This window comes from Cucurbita pepo, chromosome LG18 (genome assembly GCF_002806865.2).
Source record: "Cucurbita pepo subsp. pepo cultivar mu-cu-16 chromosome LG18, ASM280686v2, whole genome shotgun sequence".
In the NCBI taxonomy this organism is placed as follows: domain Eukaryota; kingdom Viridiplantae; phylum Streptophyta; class Magnoliopsida; order Cucurbitales; family Cucurbitaceae; genus Cucurbita; species Cucurbita pepo.
The window spans coordinates 7,920,637-7,934,682 of NC_036655.1; the positions used below are offsets into that span (position 1 = coordinate 7,920,637).

General features: G+C 38.2%; 3 protein-coding genes across 3 annotated transcripts; 1 reads left to right on the top strand and 2 right to left on the bottom strand.

The window, feature by feature from the left end:
• Positions 1-168: 168 nt before the first annotated feature.
• Positions 169-3,028, bottom strand: LOC111779825 (histone deacetylase 6-like). Its single transcript, XM_023659985.1, has 6 exons — positions 2,386-3,028; positions 1,542-1,982; positions 1,302-1,444; positions 866-953; positions 627-754; positions 169-491 (listed from the first exon to the last, which is right to left on the bottom strand). Exons 1-6 carry the CDS (start codon positions 2,926-2,928, stop codon positions 437-439), a joined length of 1,398 nt encoding a protein of 465 aa, XP_023515753.1. The 5' UTR covers positions 2,929-3,028; the 3' UTR covers positions 169-436.
• Positions 3,029-5,173: 2,145 nt separating this feature from the next.
• LOC111779826 (transcription factor MYB86-like) lies at positions 5,174-6,878 on the top strand. Its single transcript, XM_023659986.1, has 3 exons — positions 5,174-5,408; positions 5,523-5,652; positions 5,720-6,878. The coding sequence occupies exons 1-3, from the start codon at positions 5,276-5,278 to the stop codon at positions 6,492-6,494; spliced, it is 1,038 nt and encodes a 345-aa protein (XP_023515754.1). The 5' UTR covers positions 5,174-5,275; the 3' UTR covers positions 6,495-6,878.
• A 1,389-nt stretch (positions 6,879-8,267) lies between these two features.
• LOC111780456 (copper methylamine oxidase-like) lies at positions 8,268-13,755 on the bottom strand. Its single transcript, XM_023660876.1, has 12 exons — positions 13,161-13,755; positions 12,153-12,262; positions 11,719-12,024; positions 11,527-11,639; positions 11,093-11,423; positions 10,759-10,974; positions 10,439-10,675; positions 9,903-10,088; positions 9,492-9,632; positions 8,987-9,255; positions 8,738-8,819; positions 8,268-8,612 (listed from the first exon to the last, which is right to left on the bottom strand). Exons 1-12 carry the CDS (start codon positions 13,399-13,401, stop codon positions 8,478-8,480), a joined length of 2,367 nt encoding a protein of 788 aa, XP_023516644.1. The 5' UTR covers positions 13,402-13,755; the 3' UTR covers positions 8,268-8,477.
• Positions 13,756-14,046: the final 291 nt, after the last annotated feature.

Sequence of the window (14,046 nt, forward strand, 5' to 3'; positions counted from 1 at the left end):
TTTATAAGCAAGAGTTGCTGTTCAATAACAAGTAGGGTGAGAGAGATTTAAACTCTAGCCTTTCGGTCGAGAATATATACTTTATCCCGTTGAACTATGACTACATACCACCAATGTAAGAATATAGAAGAAGCAACGTGATGAGTAATTTCAATTCTGAACTATGAATTTCACACACACATAGCAGAGAAGATCATAATGTTCAAATCAACTCAAAAATATTGGTACAAAAGTCTCCGATGTAAACGCCATTGATTCCTGTTTACAGTGTATGTCTTGTGTACAAATTGTAACTTTCATGTTGAAAACAGAAGATAAATTCGTATGCTCCAATGTCGAATCAAAAGTGAAAATCAGGCTTGATCCGAGGTGTCTTTATCGAAATTGGTTAAAGACTTCAAGGTCGTCGAGAACTCAACACACGAGTTTTTGTGTGTCAGCAAGGTCGATGGTCCATGTTTTTATCTTCCTCCATACCATCTACGACGTCCCTGCATCATATATATCGGATGTTCAGTTGTTAAACCTAAGCTCTTTGCAGAAATTGGAATGCCTCAATGATTAGCACAAGATATATCCTTGTCAACAAAAAAGTATAAGAAAGAAAATATAGCTTATGGCTTAACCTCGTCAGATGATTTACACCATGCGCTTCACTGATGTTTGGTCGCTTTCTGTTTTCTTCAGGTGCAGAATCATAATCCTCACCGTTCCAAATGCGGCGTTTCGGTCTACGGTCGATGTTCTCTTCCACCTTACCACCAAAGAACCAACATGATCTCAAGAGAAGAAAACACTACATAAAAACAGAAATTATGAAGTAATGTGCAGGGTACTATAACAATAGTAATGGGTTTTCTGTAACCTCTTCGGGGACTTCGGACGAGGGAGTCATCTGGAAAGGTACACTGGGTGCATGTGGGAGTCTAGAGAGTTGCTCCAGCAGGGTGTTCCTAGAAGGAGAAATGAAGGAGGCAACTTGTTTATATAAAATTTTTCATTCAGACAGCATAAAAGCATAGAAGTTCTTAAACCCCGACACGTATTTAGCATTTAACGAACGAACAAGAAATGTTCTAGTCTCGTAGATATGGGTTATGCAGTGTTCACACCTAACAGAATGGAGCAATTCCAATGTTAACTAATGACTACAACTAAGAAAGTTAAATTTCAGACTACAGAAGCATTTAGAACATTTCTGATAAGATTATCAACAACAAAAGAAATTAATTTTACAATGTTCAATTGAAAGAAGCAGACCAAGTATACCATGAAATGAACAACACTCAATCACAAGTCACCTTATTTTTTCCATATCTTTAGGTGAATTTAGATTCTCCATGTTGGATGGTTCGATGTGAAGCATGTAATCAGGTCCAAAATACTCGAAATACTCGTTGTAAGGCAATTTGTTGTCTGGTTCAACTCCAACAGCAACCGCTGTCTGTTGAGAGAAATCTCCACAAACGAAACTTGTAAGGATGGTTCCTAATTCTACGAGGTAGAATTAAATATACGGACAAGAACGAAGAGAAAGAGACCTCGTAACACCAGCAGCGAGCAACATTGCGGATTGTATATCCTCCACCACCTAATACCATTAAAGGAACGTTAAATGATCTCAAGAAACGAAGACAATCAGCATGGCCCTTCACAGATAAGTTGAAGCACCCCAACCTATCACCAGCTAATGAATCAGCACCACATTGGAGTACTACTGCCTCTGGCTGATACACCTCCATGACTTTTTGAATGAGTGGCCTAAACAGACCACGAAAACTGTCATCATCCATTCCATCATTTAAAGGGACATTAAGAGCATAGTTTTTACCAGACCCTGCCCCAACATCCTTAATGTGTCCAGTCCCTGGAAAGAAATCCCCAAATTTATGGAAGGAGACCGACATTACCCTGTCGGTAGTGTAAAATGCCTCCTCCACACCATCACCATGATGGACATCAATGTCAATATATAATACACGCTGCACAATGATATTGAGCAGCTTAGAAAGTGGAGCATAGCTAAGACTTTAACAGAACGATCGAATGCATTGGTCTAGAAACTGATGAGAAATGTTCCCCAACCTTGTGCTCTTTGTAACCCCACAAGCCCGAAAACCCAAAAGAATTAGAAGTAAAACACAAAATAACAGTTCAAAATTTGTCAAAGAATAGGATATGATGAATGTGTAATCCAGCAAACGCAAAATTTTCATTTTTCATGTAGAACAAGGAAGAAAACGTCTACTTCAAGCAGAAATTAACCAATCCTACTCAAACTTCAAGGACCAGAAAAGAAAAAATATATACTAAATGAACAAAGTATGCAGCGCAGTTGGTCAAAACTATAGCAGATAACACAAATACTCTTCTTGAGATGATTACCCTGTGGTACTTCAGCAGCTCAAGAATGCCCAACACAATATCATTGACATAACAAAAACCAGAGGCCTCAGACTTCTTAGCATGATGAAGCCCACCGGCCCAATTGATAGCAATATCAGCATCGCCGCGATTGAGCTTGACGGCAGCACCAATGGAGCCGCCAGCAGAGGCCTGGCAGAAGCCGAATAAGCCATCAAAAACAGGGCAGTCCTCGCCAACATTAAAGCGCTTGAGATGGCGAGAGAAGCCATGATCCGACAGCGTTTCGGGGCTGACGGAGGCGAGAAAATCGACATAGTCATCGGAGTGAAACCTCCGGATATCCTCCGAACCAGCAGGGTAGGGCCGGTTGATCTCCATCCGACGGTGAAGGCCATAGTGAACAATGAGGTTATGAGCCATGCGGATACGGTGAGGTTTCATCGGATGGCCTTGGCCGTAGTAATAATCGCCGATTGTGGGCTCGTAGAAGTAGGTCACACGGCGTTTCTGGCCATCGGAACCTGACGGAAGTGAAGCGCCGCCGTAAATATCATCGGCCATATCCACCCTCAATTCGTCGCCGCAAATTGAAGAAAAAAGAAAACACGAAAACCGTAAAACAAGAACCTGCAACAGTCAAAGCCGAAGTAGTTCAGCAAAAACTTCGACAACGAGCGGGAGGACGCTGGTCTAAAGAACTAATAAATCAGTTCATAAATGGGCCTTGTCAACACCTTCAAAGCCCAAACTTCGGCCCAAACACTGGGCTTCATCGGCCCAACAAATGACTCTTTGTCTAATGGGCCTTCAACCGCAGGCCCATGAGGTAAAGATTGAATTATGTTTTTTTTGGAAAAAATGTTTATGGTGATTTGAAAGACAAGGTATTTGGTTGTGAAGGCAATTGAAAGTTTTGAATTTGATGGGAAAATGTGGGGATTAGTTAGAGGGTAAAAGGGGACAATATAATCTTTATTTAAATTCAAATCAATTCAACCTTTATTAAACTACTTTGTTAATAACCCATTTTTTAAGTTACCTTACTCCAACTATATGATAAGATATCTCACTAACAACCCTCTTTATATAAACTAATAAATTAATTACTTATAATTAATTAAAAATCCCTTTTTCTTATTGGATAAGCTTCCAAATTATTATGGGATGATGTGATACTAGCAAATCAATAATTTTTTATTTTAATTATTGAAATTGAGAAATTTAAATTTGGTAAAATATTAAAACAAATGTTAATTAAATTAATAATATTTTTATTATTGATAAATAAAATATTTTTAAATTATGTTAAATGATTCATTGAATTAAATCATATAAAATCTTTTATATTTATTTTCTTAAAAAAATGTCACAAAATTATACCATTTTTCTTTTTCTTTTTTTAAATTAAAAATATTGAAAGTTTTGTGATAATTAATTGATTGGTTTTTATTTTATTTTATTTTATTTTAAATATCATTTTAGTTTTAGGAGTTTATTTAAATAGAAGAATTTCTTTTATTGTTTGACCATTGACAATGAATAGACCGAGAAATTTATTTTTGAATTATTATTTTTCTATATTACACGTGGCAGCCTCAGAGGCCATTACCGGACCTCCAACCAATCATTGAGTCTGAAGCTTCGTTGCAGGTGGAGAATAGTGTGTTCATAATTTTTTTGTACCGCCAGGTGTACACCAACTTTACAGACTATTGTTCCGTATTTTGATTTTCCACGTGGATTACATGAGACCTCTATTTTTATATGTTATAAAAGAGGGATGGTGTTGTAATTAAAGAAAGTGCATAATAATAATAATAATAATTATTATTATTATTATTATTATTATAATGTTGGAAGTCAAAATTGAAAAATATAGGAGGGTGGGGCAAGGATTTCTTGATATAATAGTGTCGGCTGCCTCCATTCCATAATTTAGTAGTAAACATTAGTTTAAAATTTAATTTTGTAAAAAATTAAAAAAGAATTAAAACAAAAAAACGTGTTTTGAAAACGTCGTGCCCTGCTAATATTAGCTGGCACGCATTGAGGACTGGTGTTTGGTTTCATGGCTTGTTTCATCCTTGACTCTCAGATGACATGTCGACTGCTCCTGAATTTTAGGAAGTAGAGAAGAAAGAGGAAGAAATAAAACAAAAATATTTTCTTAGTCTTTTAGGAAAAGATTCGTTGTGGTTTAATGAACGAGAATTTGAACGCGTGACACTTAATTGAAGATATGTTGTGAGATCACTCATTGGTTGAAGAGAATAACTAAACATTTCTTATAAAGTAGAAGATGCATTTTAAACCATGAGGCTGACAGTGATACGTAGCGGGTCAAAATGGACAACATTTGCTAATGGTGGGTATGCACTACTACAAATGGTACAAGAGGCAGATACCAAATAGTATGTCCCAAGGGGTGGATTGTGAGATCCCACGTTAGATGGAGAGGAGAACGAAACATTTTTTTGTAGGGCATAACAGGGCAAAGCGGATAATATCTACTCGCGGTGAAGTTGGGGAATTATGTTGATTGAGAGGAGTTGGTGTAAGTTGATAAAGAAAGATGTTATGAATGAGTTTAAAGGTATCTTAGAAAGGAAAGCAAATGGCAATGAACAAAAGGAAGGGCGGATTAGCGTAAAACCCACTTAATTGCCTTTTTGTTTGTGAATTGAGTGATCAAACTTAAACTCTAAGTATGATTTTTAATCCTTAATTACGAGATTACTATTCACTGATTTCGCCAACTCCTATTTCAGAAACAATATAAACAAATAATTCCAATTCAATTCCCATCCCTTTCTTAAACAAATTAGCACACCTCGCCACTCTGCTTCTCTCCCCTGTTTCCTCTGCACCCAATTCTTCCTTCCTCTGTTTTTGTTCTTTAAGCTTTCTAATGGGACGTAATTCTTGTTGCTTGAAGCCTAAGCTTCGCAAAGGCCTTTGGTCCCCTGAGGAAGATGAGAAGCTCTTCAATTACATTACCAGTTTCGGCGTCGGCTGTTGGAGCTCCGTCCCCAAGCTCGCTGGTACGTCGCCGTCTTCTCGGGGCGGACAGGACAAGGATGGAAGAGAGAAATTGCTCTGTTCCCTTTAAAGACCTTTGTTTTTTGTTTTCTTTACTGTTTGATTGATTGTTGCAGGCTTGGAAAGGTGTGGGAAAAGTTGCAGGCTAAGATGGATAAACTACTTGAGGCCTGATTTGAAGAGAGGGATGTTCTCACAGCAAGAGGAGGATCTCATAATCAGTCTCCATGAAGTTCTGGGGAACAGGTGAATTTCAAGTTCTGCCCTGTTTTTGCTCTGTTTTTTTCAACATTTAGAAGTGGGATTTTTGCAGGTGGGCTCAGATTGCAACCCGATTACCAGGAAGAACAGATAATGAGATTAAGAACTTTTGGAATTCATGTTTGAAAAAGAAGCTGATGAAGCAAGGAATTGACCCAATAACCCACAAGCCATTGGAGGACAATATGGAAGCCATGAAAGACCAGAAGCCAAGAGGGGAAGTGCCTCATCTTCTTCAAGTGAATGTTTCCAATATCACCATTTCTTCAGAAGCTTCGATTCTTAATGATTCAAATCATTACTATAAGCAAACAGAGGATTCATCACAGCATTTTGTCAACAAGATTGAATTTGACTCTCTCAGCTCCTACTTGGGTGGTGAGTATAATAACAATTCACAATTTGCGGCAGCTGAATACCAGTACAACAACACTTTCTATTCAAATTCAAGTATGGGGATGCCAAGCTACACAAGTTCTGAACATGGGAACATGTCAAGAACAGACTTTTCAGAAAATTCAGGATCTGGGTTCAGCTGTTTCTTGATGAATGAGGTGAAAGAAAGCTCAAGCAACAGCTCGGTGATGAGCAATTATTCAGGGTACCAAAACAGTGGAGGTTTTTCATGGGAATCGGAGAAGAAGCTTGAAAAATTGTTACAGTTTGAGACAAATCAAATGAAAAACATGGGATTGAAGGGAAGTTCAGAGGAAGAAACAAAGAACATTGAAACTCAAATGAACTCAGCAAGTTTTGGAAGCTACCCGTTAATGTCAATGTCAGAAAATGAAAGAGGAGGGAGTTTTGGCGTCTTCCATCAGATATGAAATGTAAATTATTTCTCCTTATGGCTGTTTTTATCCCAAAAGAGAGGAATTCCTTTGGCTTCTGCTTTCGTTTTTCTTTACACTTTGAGGAAATTAAAGCTCAGATTGTTGATACTGAAAGAGGGTTTTTCATACACAGGCTTGGAATGAAGGTGTTTGCTTGTTTTGAATCATTTTTGTTTTCCAACCAGATTTCAAAACACAGCCATTTGATGATTATTGTTTTCGTAACTGGGATCAAATGTAAAGGTTGGAAGAATTAAATTGGTGGGGTTGGCTTAGTTTTTGTTTATATTTGAATTATATGAATCGCTGGCAGAGAAGATATGGGGTTATCCAGAAGTTGAATATAAGAGATAATGGGTTATATACCCGAGTTCTTAATTACATGTTCTGGAATCTCCATGGCCATGTAATTCTCAGTATCATCCATTATTGAGGAGACAGAGAGAGAGAGAGAGAGAGAGAAAATGAGAGAGAGAGAGAATGAAGGGTGAAAGTTGGCTCAAAACCTGGAACGAGAACCAGAAATTCCATGGCAGTGAGGACCTGAAACTTTTCCCTACTTTAATTTGCTTATCATTATGTTTTATTTTGTGTCTGTGAGATTAGTTTCAAACCCAAGTTGCTGCTTATTTAATCTAAAGCTAACACCACATGGATTTTGTGCTACTACAATAGACCTCAAGGTATGCCTATGCCTACAATGATTGAATATAACACTTCAGGGTTTTGCTTTCGGTTTTACTCAAAATACCTTCGACTAATGAATACATGGTTCTACCGACACAATTAAGATGAAGACATCATTTTTAATACTATAATGAAATGATATTGTCAATTTTGAACATAAGTTCCCATAATCTTTACTTTTAGTATTATCCGTCGAGGCAAGATCTAAGTTTGAATAGATATGTTCAATCAATAGTCTAATAAATGTTGAAAGGGTGAAGGATTAAAGAAAGATTTGTTGGATTGCGTTTTGATGGTATGATGGGGTGTGGTTCGTTGAATTAAGAGGGGAAAAAAAAAACAGCTCAAAAAGTGCAACCGCAGGTACAATCTTGGGTTGGACAAGATGGAACTGCTAATTGTTGGTTCCAATAATAACCAATCAAATCAAACCGACCCCCCTATATTAAAATTGCAGAAAAAGAAAAAAAAAAAAAAAACAACTTTTTCTGCGTCATATGAATGATTGATAGTTCTTATTTAAATATTTTTTAAAGGTCAACAGAAATATAAAATTCTTTCTTCTCGGTAAACTAAGCTAAATTTCAGTCCATGGCAGTAATGGGGTATGGTTCAGAGGAGCCCTTTAATGGAAAATGATGAACTGTCCGACCACTCAGTTCCTTTAAAAGCCTCACTCACTCTCAACGACGACGCACAAAAAAATTTGTGATAAATATAAACTGTGCCGACAATTACATGTCTGAATTTCTAGTTTGACAGTGACTGGAACACAGTGATGGGAAGGTTTTACTTTTACCCACTGTAAAAAGGAATTTACAGGGAGGCATGGAAGACCACTTAATTTACTCAACAAAATTCTCAGCTCAATCTCTCAAGGATATTCCCTATATGGGTTTATGGCAGCGGAGACAACACGAAGAGGTATGTTTGCCGGCCGCCATGGAAAGAACAAAATAAATAATTGAAATTTCCATCTTTCTACGCAAATAAAAGGATGTAAAGAATCCACGACAACAGCAGGTGGCGGTGATCAAAAAGTAGCTTAAATTTTTTTTTAAAAAAAAAAACAGAACCGTGTAGATACGATCATAATATGCACATAGATAACGTTAAGGAGTTTAGAAAAACTAGAGAAATTGTTCCACCAAAAGACCAAAAAGTAAAAAGTTGAGCTGCTTCTATGTATACTAACAAGAGAAAGCAACCCACTTGACTAAGAAACCAGAGTAGAGAAGAAATTTGAAGTCTGTAAGTAATAAAAGCAAGGAAAGGAGCAGTGAGACCAGTTCAAAGCTTTGACATAATCGGAGTCTGGATTTGTTTTGCCACACCATTTTCTTTAGCGTCCGCATCTTTTGAGTCCAATTCACAAGCGCTGGGTGGGACGTCAACGGCAGGAGAACAGTTGAAGAACCCGTGAGGCTGCATCATCCACACACAATATTAAGGAAATTGTATATCAGAAACAACTTAGAGAAAGAAAAAACTATCATAAATTAATGTTGTAAGGTCTCATAAACAAACCAAAAGATTATAGGAGTGAGTACCAGGAGTGTAAAGCCAATGCGATCCACAGGCATAACAGGCCAGTCTTCCAACCGAGGAACGTGCGTGATCCCGAAAACATACCTACCCCAAAAGAGAACGCATCTGATTACTATAAACAGCAGAGTAAATGTAGGCATCTTACAATCTATGCTTTGTTCGAGAAAAAAACAACAGAATGCTTTAAAGTTCGATCCTGCCTGACAAGGAGAGAATATATCAAATGTACAAACAGAGGAGAGGCAACAAACCAGAGGACTATATCAGTTTCTTCTAGAGGTCTATCCTGTTTGACCCATGTAGATAATCCTTCACCAACACGTGGATTCTGATTGGGAAACTCCCCTCCAGGAAACATCTCATCACGTGAATACTGAGTCACCCAAAGATTATGCTTCAAAAAAGAAGCTCGTCTAAGAAACTTGGCCTCTGAACCAGCCAACGGCAAACAATTTGAACCAGGCAATAGCTTGTACCCTGTTAACTGCCCAGTTCGATTCACAGTTCTAGTATTTCGCACCTGGAATGGAAGGGCCAAATTTTAATCGTTACCATTTACTCATTTACAAAAATAAATGGAAATATTGAAAATATTGAAAATCATCTTTTTGTTCTTTTGAATATATATCAAGATGTAGCAGAAACAGAGATGTAATAAATTGTCAGTTAAAAGAACAATAAACAAAAGTATCAATAGTCATGAAATTGAGTTCAAACAGCCTAGAAGTATTGACCCAGAGGAAGAAGGTTCCTTACTATCCAGTGGCGAGCAGTTAGAGGACTACAATCACGCATCGCTTGCATTTCGGACTTTAGCAATGTCTCTTCCGCGTAAAAGGCATTGTTGTGGACATTGTTCTCCCCAGGTCCTTCAACTTTCAAATCCACCTCAACTACCTGCGAGTATGTTGAAAGGGCAAGCTTTAATTCAAGACGAATGATGAGCAATAGAGTGAAATCAACTATGTATAAACGTGTTGTTAAATGCATACTTCTACAACTACTGAGTTACTGGGTAATTCTTTGGTAATTTGCAAAGCCATGAGAGGAAAAGATACTGAGTTACATACAATCAGAGTCAGTAAACAGATAGCTCATGTCAATTGCCAATCGGACTTATTATTCCTCAATTACAAAAAAAAAGTGACCAAAAGGTGGAAGACGTACCTGATTGAAAGCTTCACCAGGCTTGCAATCAACGGCCATGTCCATACGAGCAACAAAGAAATGCTGATGCACTGGTGCATATAAACCTGGTGCAATCATTGTGCCATACTTCCGATATTCACCAGGTTGCAAAGCTCCTAGGCTGAGAATTCCAGTTAATTTGACTTCAGCTTCGATTTTCCCATCCTGCAATATCATTTACATATCAGCAAACCTCCGCTAATGAAAAAAAAAAAAAAGGTTTTGGAAAGTTGCATATAGTTCTGAAATCACAAACAGAATTCATATCCATATACATATAGTTCTCCTGAAAACTTTTATACATTTTAAAGCAATTTGGCAAGTTTTACGCCCCCGAGGTTAAACTTTTGAAGTAACGGTGAAGATTAGAACCATCTACCACTCCCAAAACTAAAAGACTTTGGTTTTCTCAATTTCAGGAAAACAAAATTACGAGTGGGGCGTTTCCCGATTCTATATTTCATGGTCTTGAGCAGCATACTGTAGAGCCAAAAGAAAGGAATGCTTTGACTTGCCTGATAGAAGTGCCAAAAGAATCCGTACTCATAATTAGCCACAGTACAAATAAAGGACACAGTCAGCCGCCTAGATCTTCTAACTTCCGCCAATCCTGTCCTCCAATCTTGATGCTTCCACAGAATTCCATGGTCCTCTTCATGCATGCACACACAGTTTTCAATTGTTTCAACACCACCAGTGAAATTTGTGAAGTGAGCATCGAAATATTTGATGTAACCCAAACAATCACATCCCTGTAACAAGGATTAATTAACATTTAATTAGGATTGGATCAGGGAGAACATGATATGGCTGTACAGCAAAAAAGTATTCAAACCTTCTTCAGGGAATGCGCATTTTTTCCCAGACCATCCTCTCCGGCATCAAAAGCATTCTTCCTGTAATGTGGATCATTTGGATCTCCATAGGGGACGACCATTTCCACAAAACTTAGTCGATGTGCTACAGGCCTTCGCCCTCTGCTTCCATCAACATAAGCTACAGAGTGTATAACCAAACCCTCTCTGGGAGTGAACCCAATTCGAAAATTCCACTATCAAGAGAAAAGAAACAACAACAAAAAAAAGAAAACAAATAGTCAAATTATAAACCAAGTAAAATTTTCTTAAAACTTTTTTTTTTTTTTTTTTTTTTTTTTTTNTAACATCCACCTTTTGCCATTCTACATAGTAGCCATTGACACGAAAGCTTGGACCTTCTGGCTGAACTATTTGTAAGGGCTTCACATCACTACGATCAACACCACCTCTTGTTTCACCTGAAGTGTAGTTCCTCAACGGATCAGCAGGAGGTAGTGGAACAAGTTTCCGGTCTTCAAATTCTATAACCACCATGTTTTGCATATCAACAAGGACATGAATGCCCTCAACTGGGCGAGCATATCCATTTTCCATTGGACAGTCACTTTCAGTTCGACAAAATATAAGGGGTTTAGCAAGTCTTCGACCAGGAGCATCTACTTCACTGTAATAACCAACACACCTGTGCCGCAAAGAGAGATTAATCATATTAGACAAAAAAGGGTGAGGAACTTAATAATCTGTAGAGAGTACAAACAATGAACTGGATTATTGACATAACTCACCAAGGATCAACCATAACCAAATCCATATCTTCAATACCCCTTTTCTTCATAGCCTCTATAAATGGAGGATACTCTTTGACAACAGCCTCACATTCCGCATACTCAGCAGCATCCTAAAATTGAATGGAATGAGCAAATTAATTTTATGTTCTAGACATTCAGTATCGTTTGTAACAGCTGTCGAGAATATACCATGGGAGGCTGAACTTCAGGAACAACTTTAGAAGCTATAACTTTTCCTCTGTGATGCCCACCACGGGTTACTGCATGAACCTCTGACAGCTCAACAATCCATATGCTTGTCTCATTTGATTTCTTATTGTAACCAACAATCCTTGCCCTTCTTGGAGGAAGCTTTGTGGGAATAACCGGCCCTCCTTTAGTTTTGGGAAGCAGAGACGGTTGAAATGGAGGGAAAAAATATGCATCAGCCAATGCTACAACATGTTTTTCTGGTTCCAGTAGCACCACTTCAATAAAACGCATGCTATCTCTGACCTGAAACAATGAAAATAGCTCATCACAATCGCAAGTACGTTGTACCGCAGATTCCTAAACTAAATAGCAATAAAGAATAAAAAATGAAAAAAAAAAAAAAAAATTGATTGCACAGTAGAAGTAACAACCTCTGGCGTGGCTCCAGCTGCCCTGACGGTAGCCACTGCGACAGAGATTTCAGCAGCTGATAGGGGATCCAGAGGATGTCTTGACTGTGCCCTCAACATTGGGGGAACACCTGTACAGCCAATTATACAGCAATGCATGAGAAATAATCTACAATAAACATTTCTGCCATAATTTTTTTTTCTTTTAAAGGAAAACGAACAAAAGATATTTGATCAATAAAAGAAATCATGATTAAATTCATGAAAAACACTAACATCAACCATCTACTATACCTTTAAAATGGAGAAAATAAGAAGCTGGAAACAATCAAGGGCTAAGGAATAAATCCAGTAATTTGTATTGTAATATATAAATAATAGGATGGACAATAAGAATATAGGGAAAAAAGTAGGAGCACGAGGAAGTGTAGAAAATAAACAGTAGCTTTTAGAAAACAAAATGGTTGGAGGAATGGAAAAAGAAAAGCATAAACAAAAGGTCAGGCTGCACCAATCCAACTTTATCCACACTCGCTCAATTCGTTCTTAATTCCACATGGCGCCTGCATAATTGACTTTCATAAAAGGTCGTGAATTTAAAACCATCAATGAAAAGTATCAGAAGGGTCCCATAAGTGGCAAAGATCGAAACGTTTTAAAGAATGTATGTTGAGGTAGTAAGTGGTAACCAAAGCCTCCAAGTGAGAGAAAAACATAATGCGAAATCTCACACACATTCTCTCCCTCTCCCCCAAGTGATCCAATAATAACATACAAAACAAACGATGCATACACCGACAGAGATATAATAAAGTCACAGTAAAAGTATGCAAGTTACGGAGTTTAAAACGACAAAGACATGCGTATAAAATCTGAATTCGGGGCCCCAAGGGAAAAACGATAAAATAGATCAAAGTCATAGAACGTCAATATCAAGCACAGCCTTAAATCGAGATTCCAGGTCATCGATTAGAGAGATAAGCGAGAGACGGAATAAGAAAATCAAGAGAGAGGGAAGAGGGAAAGTGCCTTTGGAAGAAGCATTAGTTGAAGGTTCTGGAATCTCATCAACAGGACGAACTAACGACGGCATGGCAACATTCTTGGTACGGCGATCGTCGGCGCGATCATTCGATGAAAGATTCCAATCTTGGACGGCATTGGCGGAAGCAACAGGCGCAGCCTCTCGAGGAAGGGAAGTGGAACCGGCACCAGTCGCATGGCAACAAGCATCACTTGAAAACGTCGCTTCTTTCGAAGTTGGGGCCATTGCAAAGGATTCTTGAGCTTGCCAATTCCACAACAATAAGTCTCAACACAATCCACTGACATACAGCAAAGATCACTGGCAACTGCCTTCTCTGTTTCTCCGCCACCACCACTACCACACACTCTAACCGCCAATCTCTTCCTTCACTCCACAATCAGCAAAGCCTGAATGAATGACACAAAAATCGAATGAGAAGAAGTTGATCCTTTCACCTAATCTAGGGTTCCACCCCGAAACAGATCAGGAAACCGATACGAGACGCGCTCTCAAAAGAGGGGAAAAAGGCCGATTTCGAGCACCTGAATCAAAGAGGGGAAAGAGGAAAGGAGGAAAAGAAAAAAAAAAGAAAAAGGAGAAACTGTTCCTGGAGTGGAAGGAGGTAAATGGCTCTTATTTATAGGCGCCCGTGACAGGCGGGTACCACGTGCGTTCTCCTCTCCTTGCCCGTTTATCCTAATCGGGCTCGGAAAATTAAAATAAATTTAAAAAACGAAAAAGGAAATTAAATATATATATATATAAATTTAATTTTACCGATAATAATGATAATGCGCATTAAAAGTTTAAAATTGATAAAAGAATTGATAGGGGCAAGTCTGAAGTCTATACGATAAGTGGTGCGAATTGGGAGGGGGAAGTGATAGC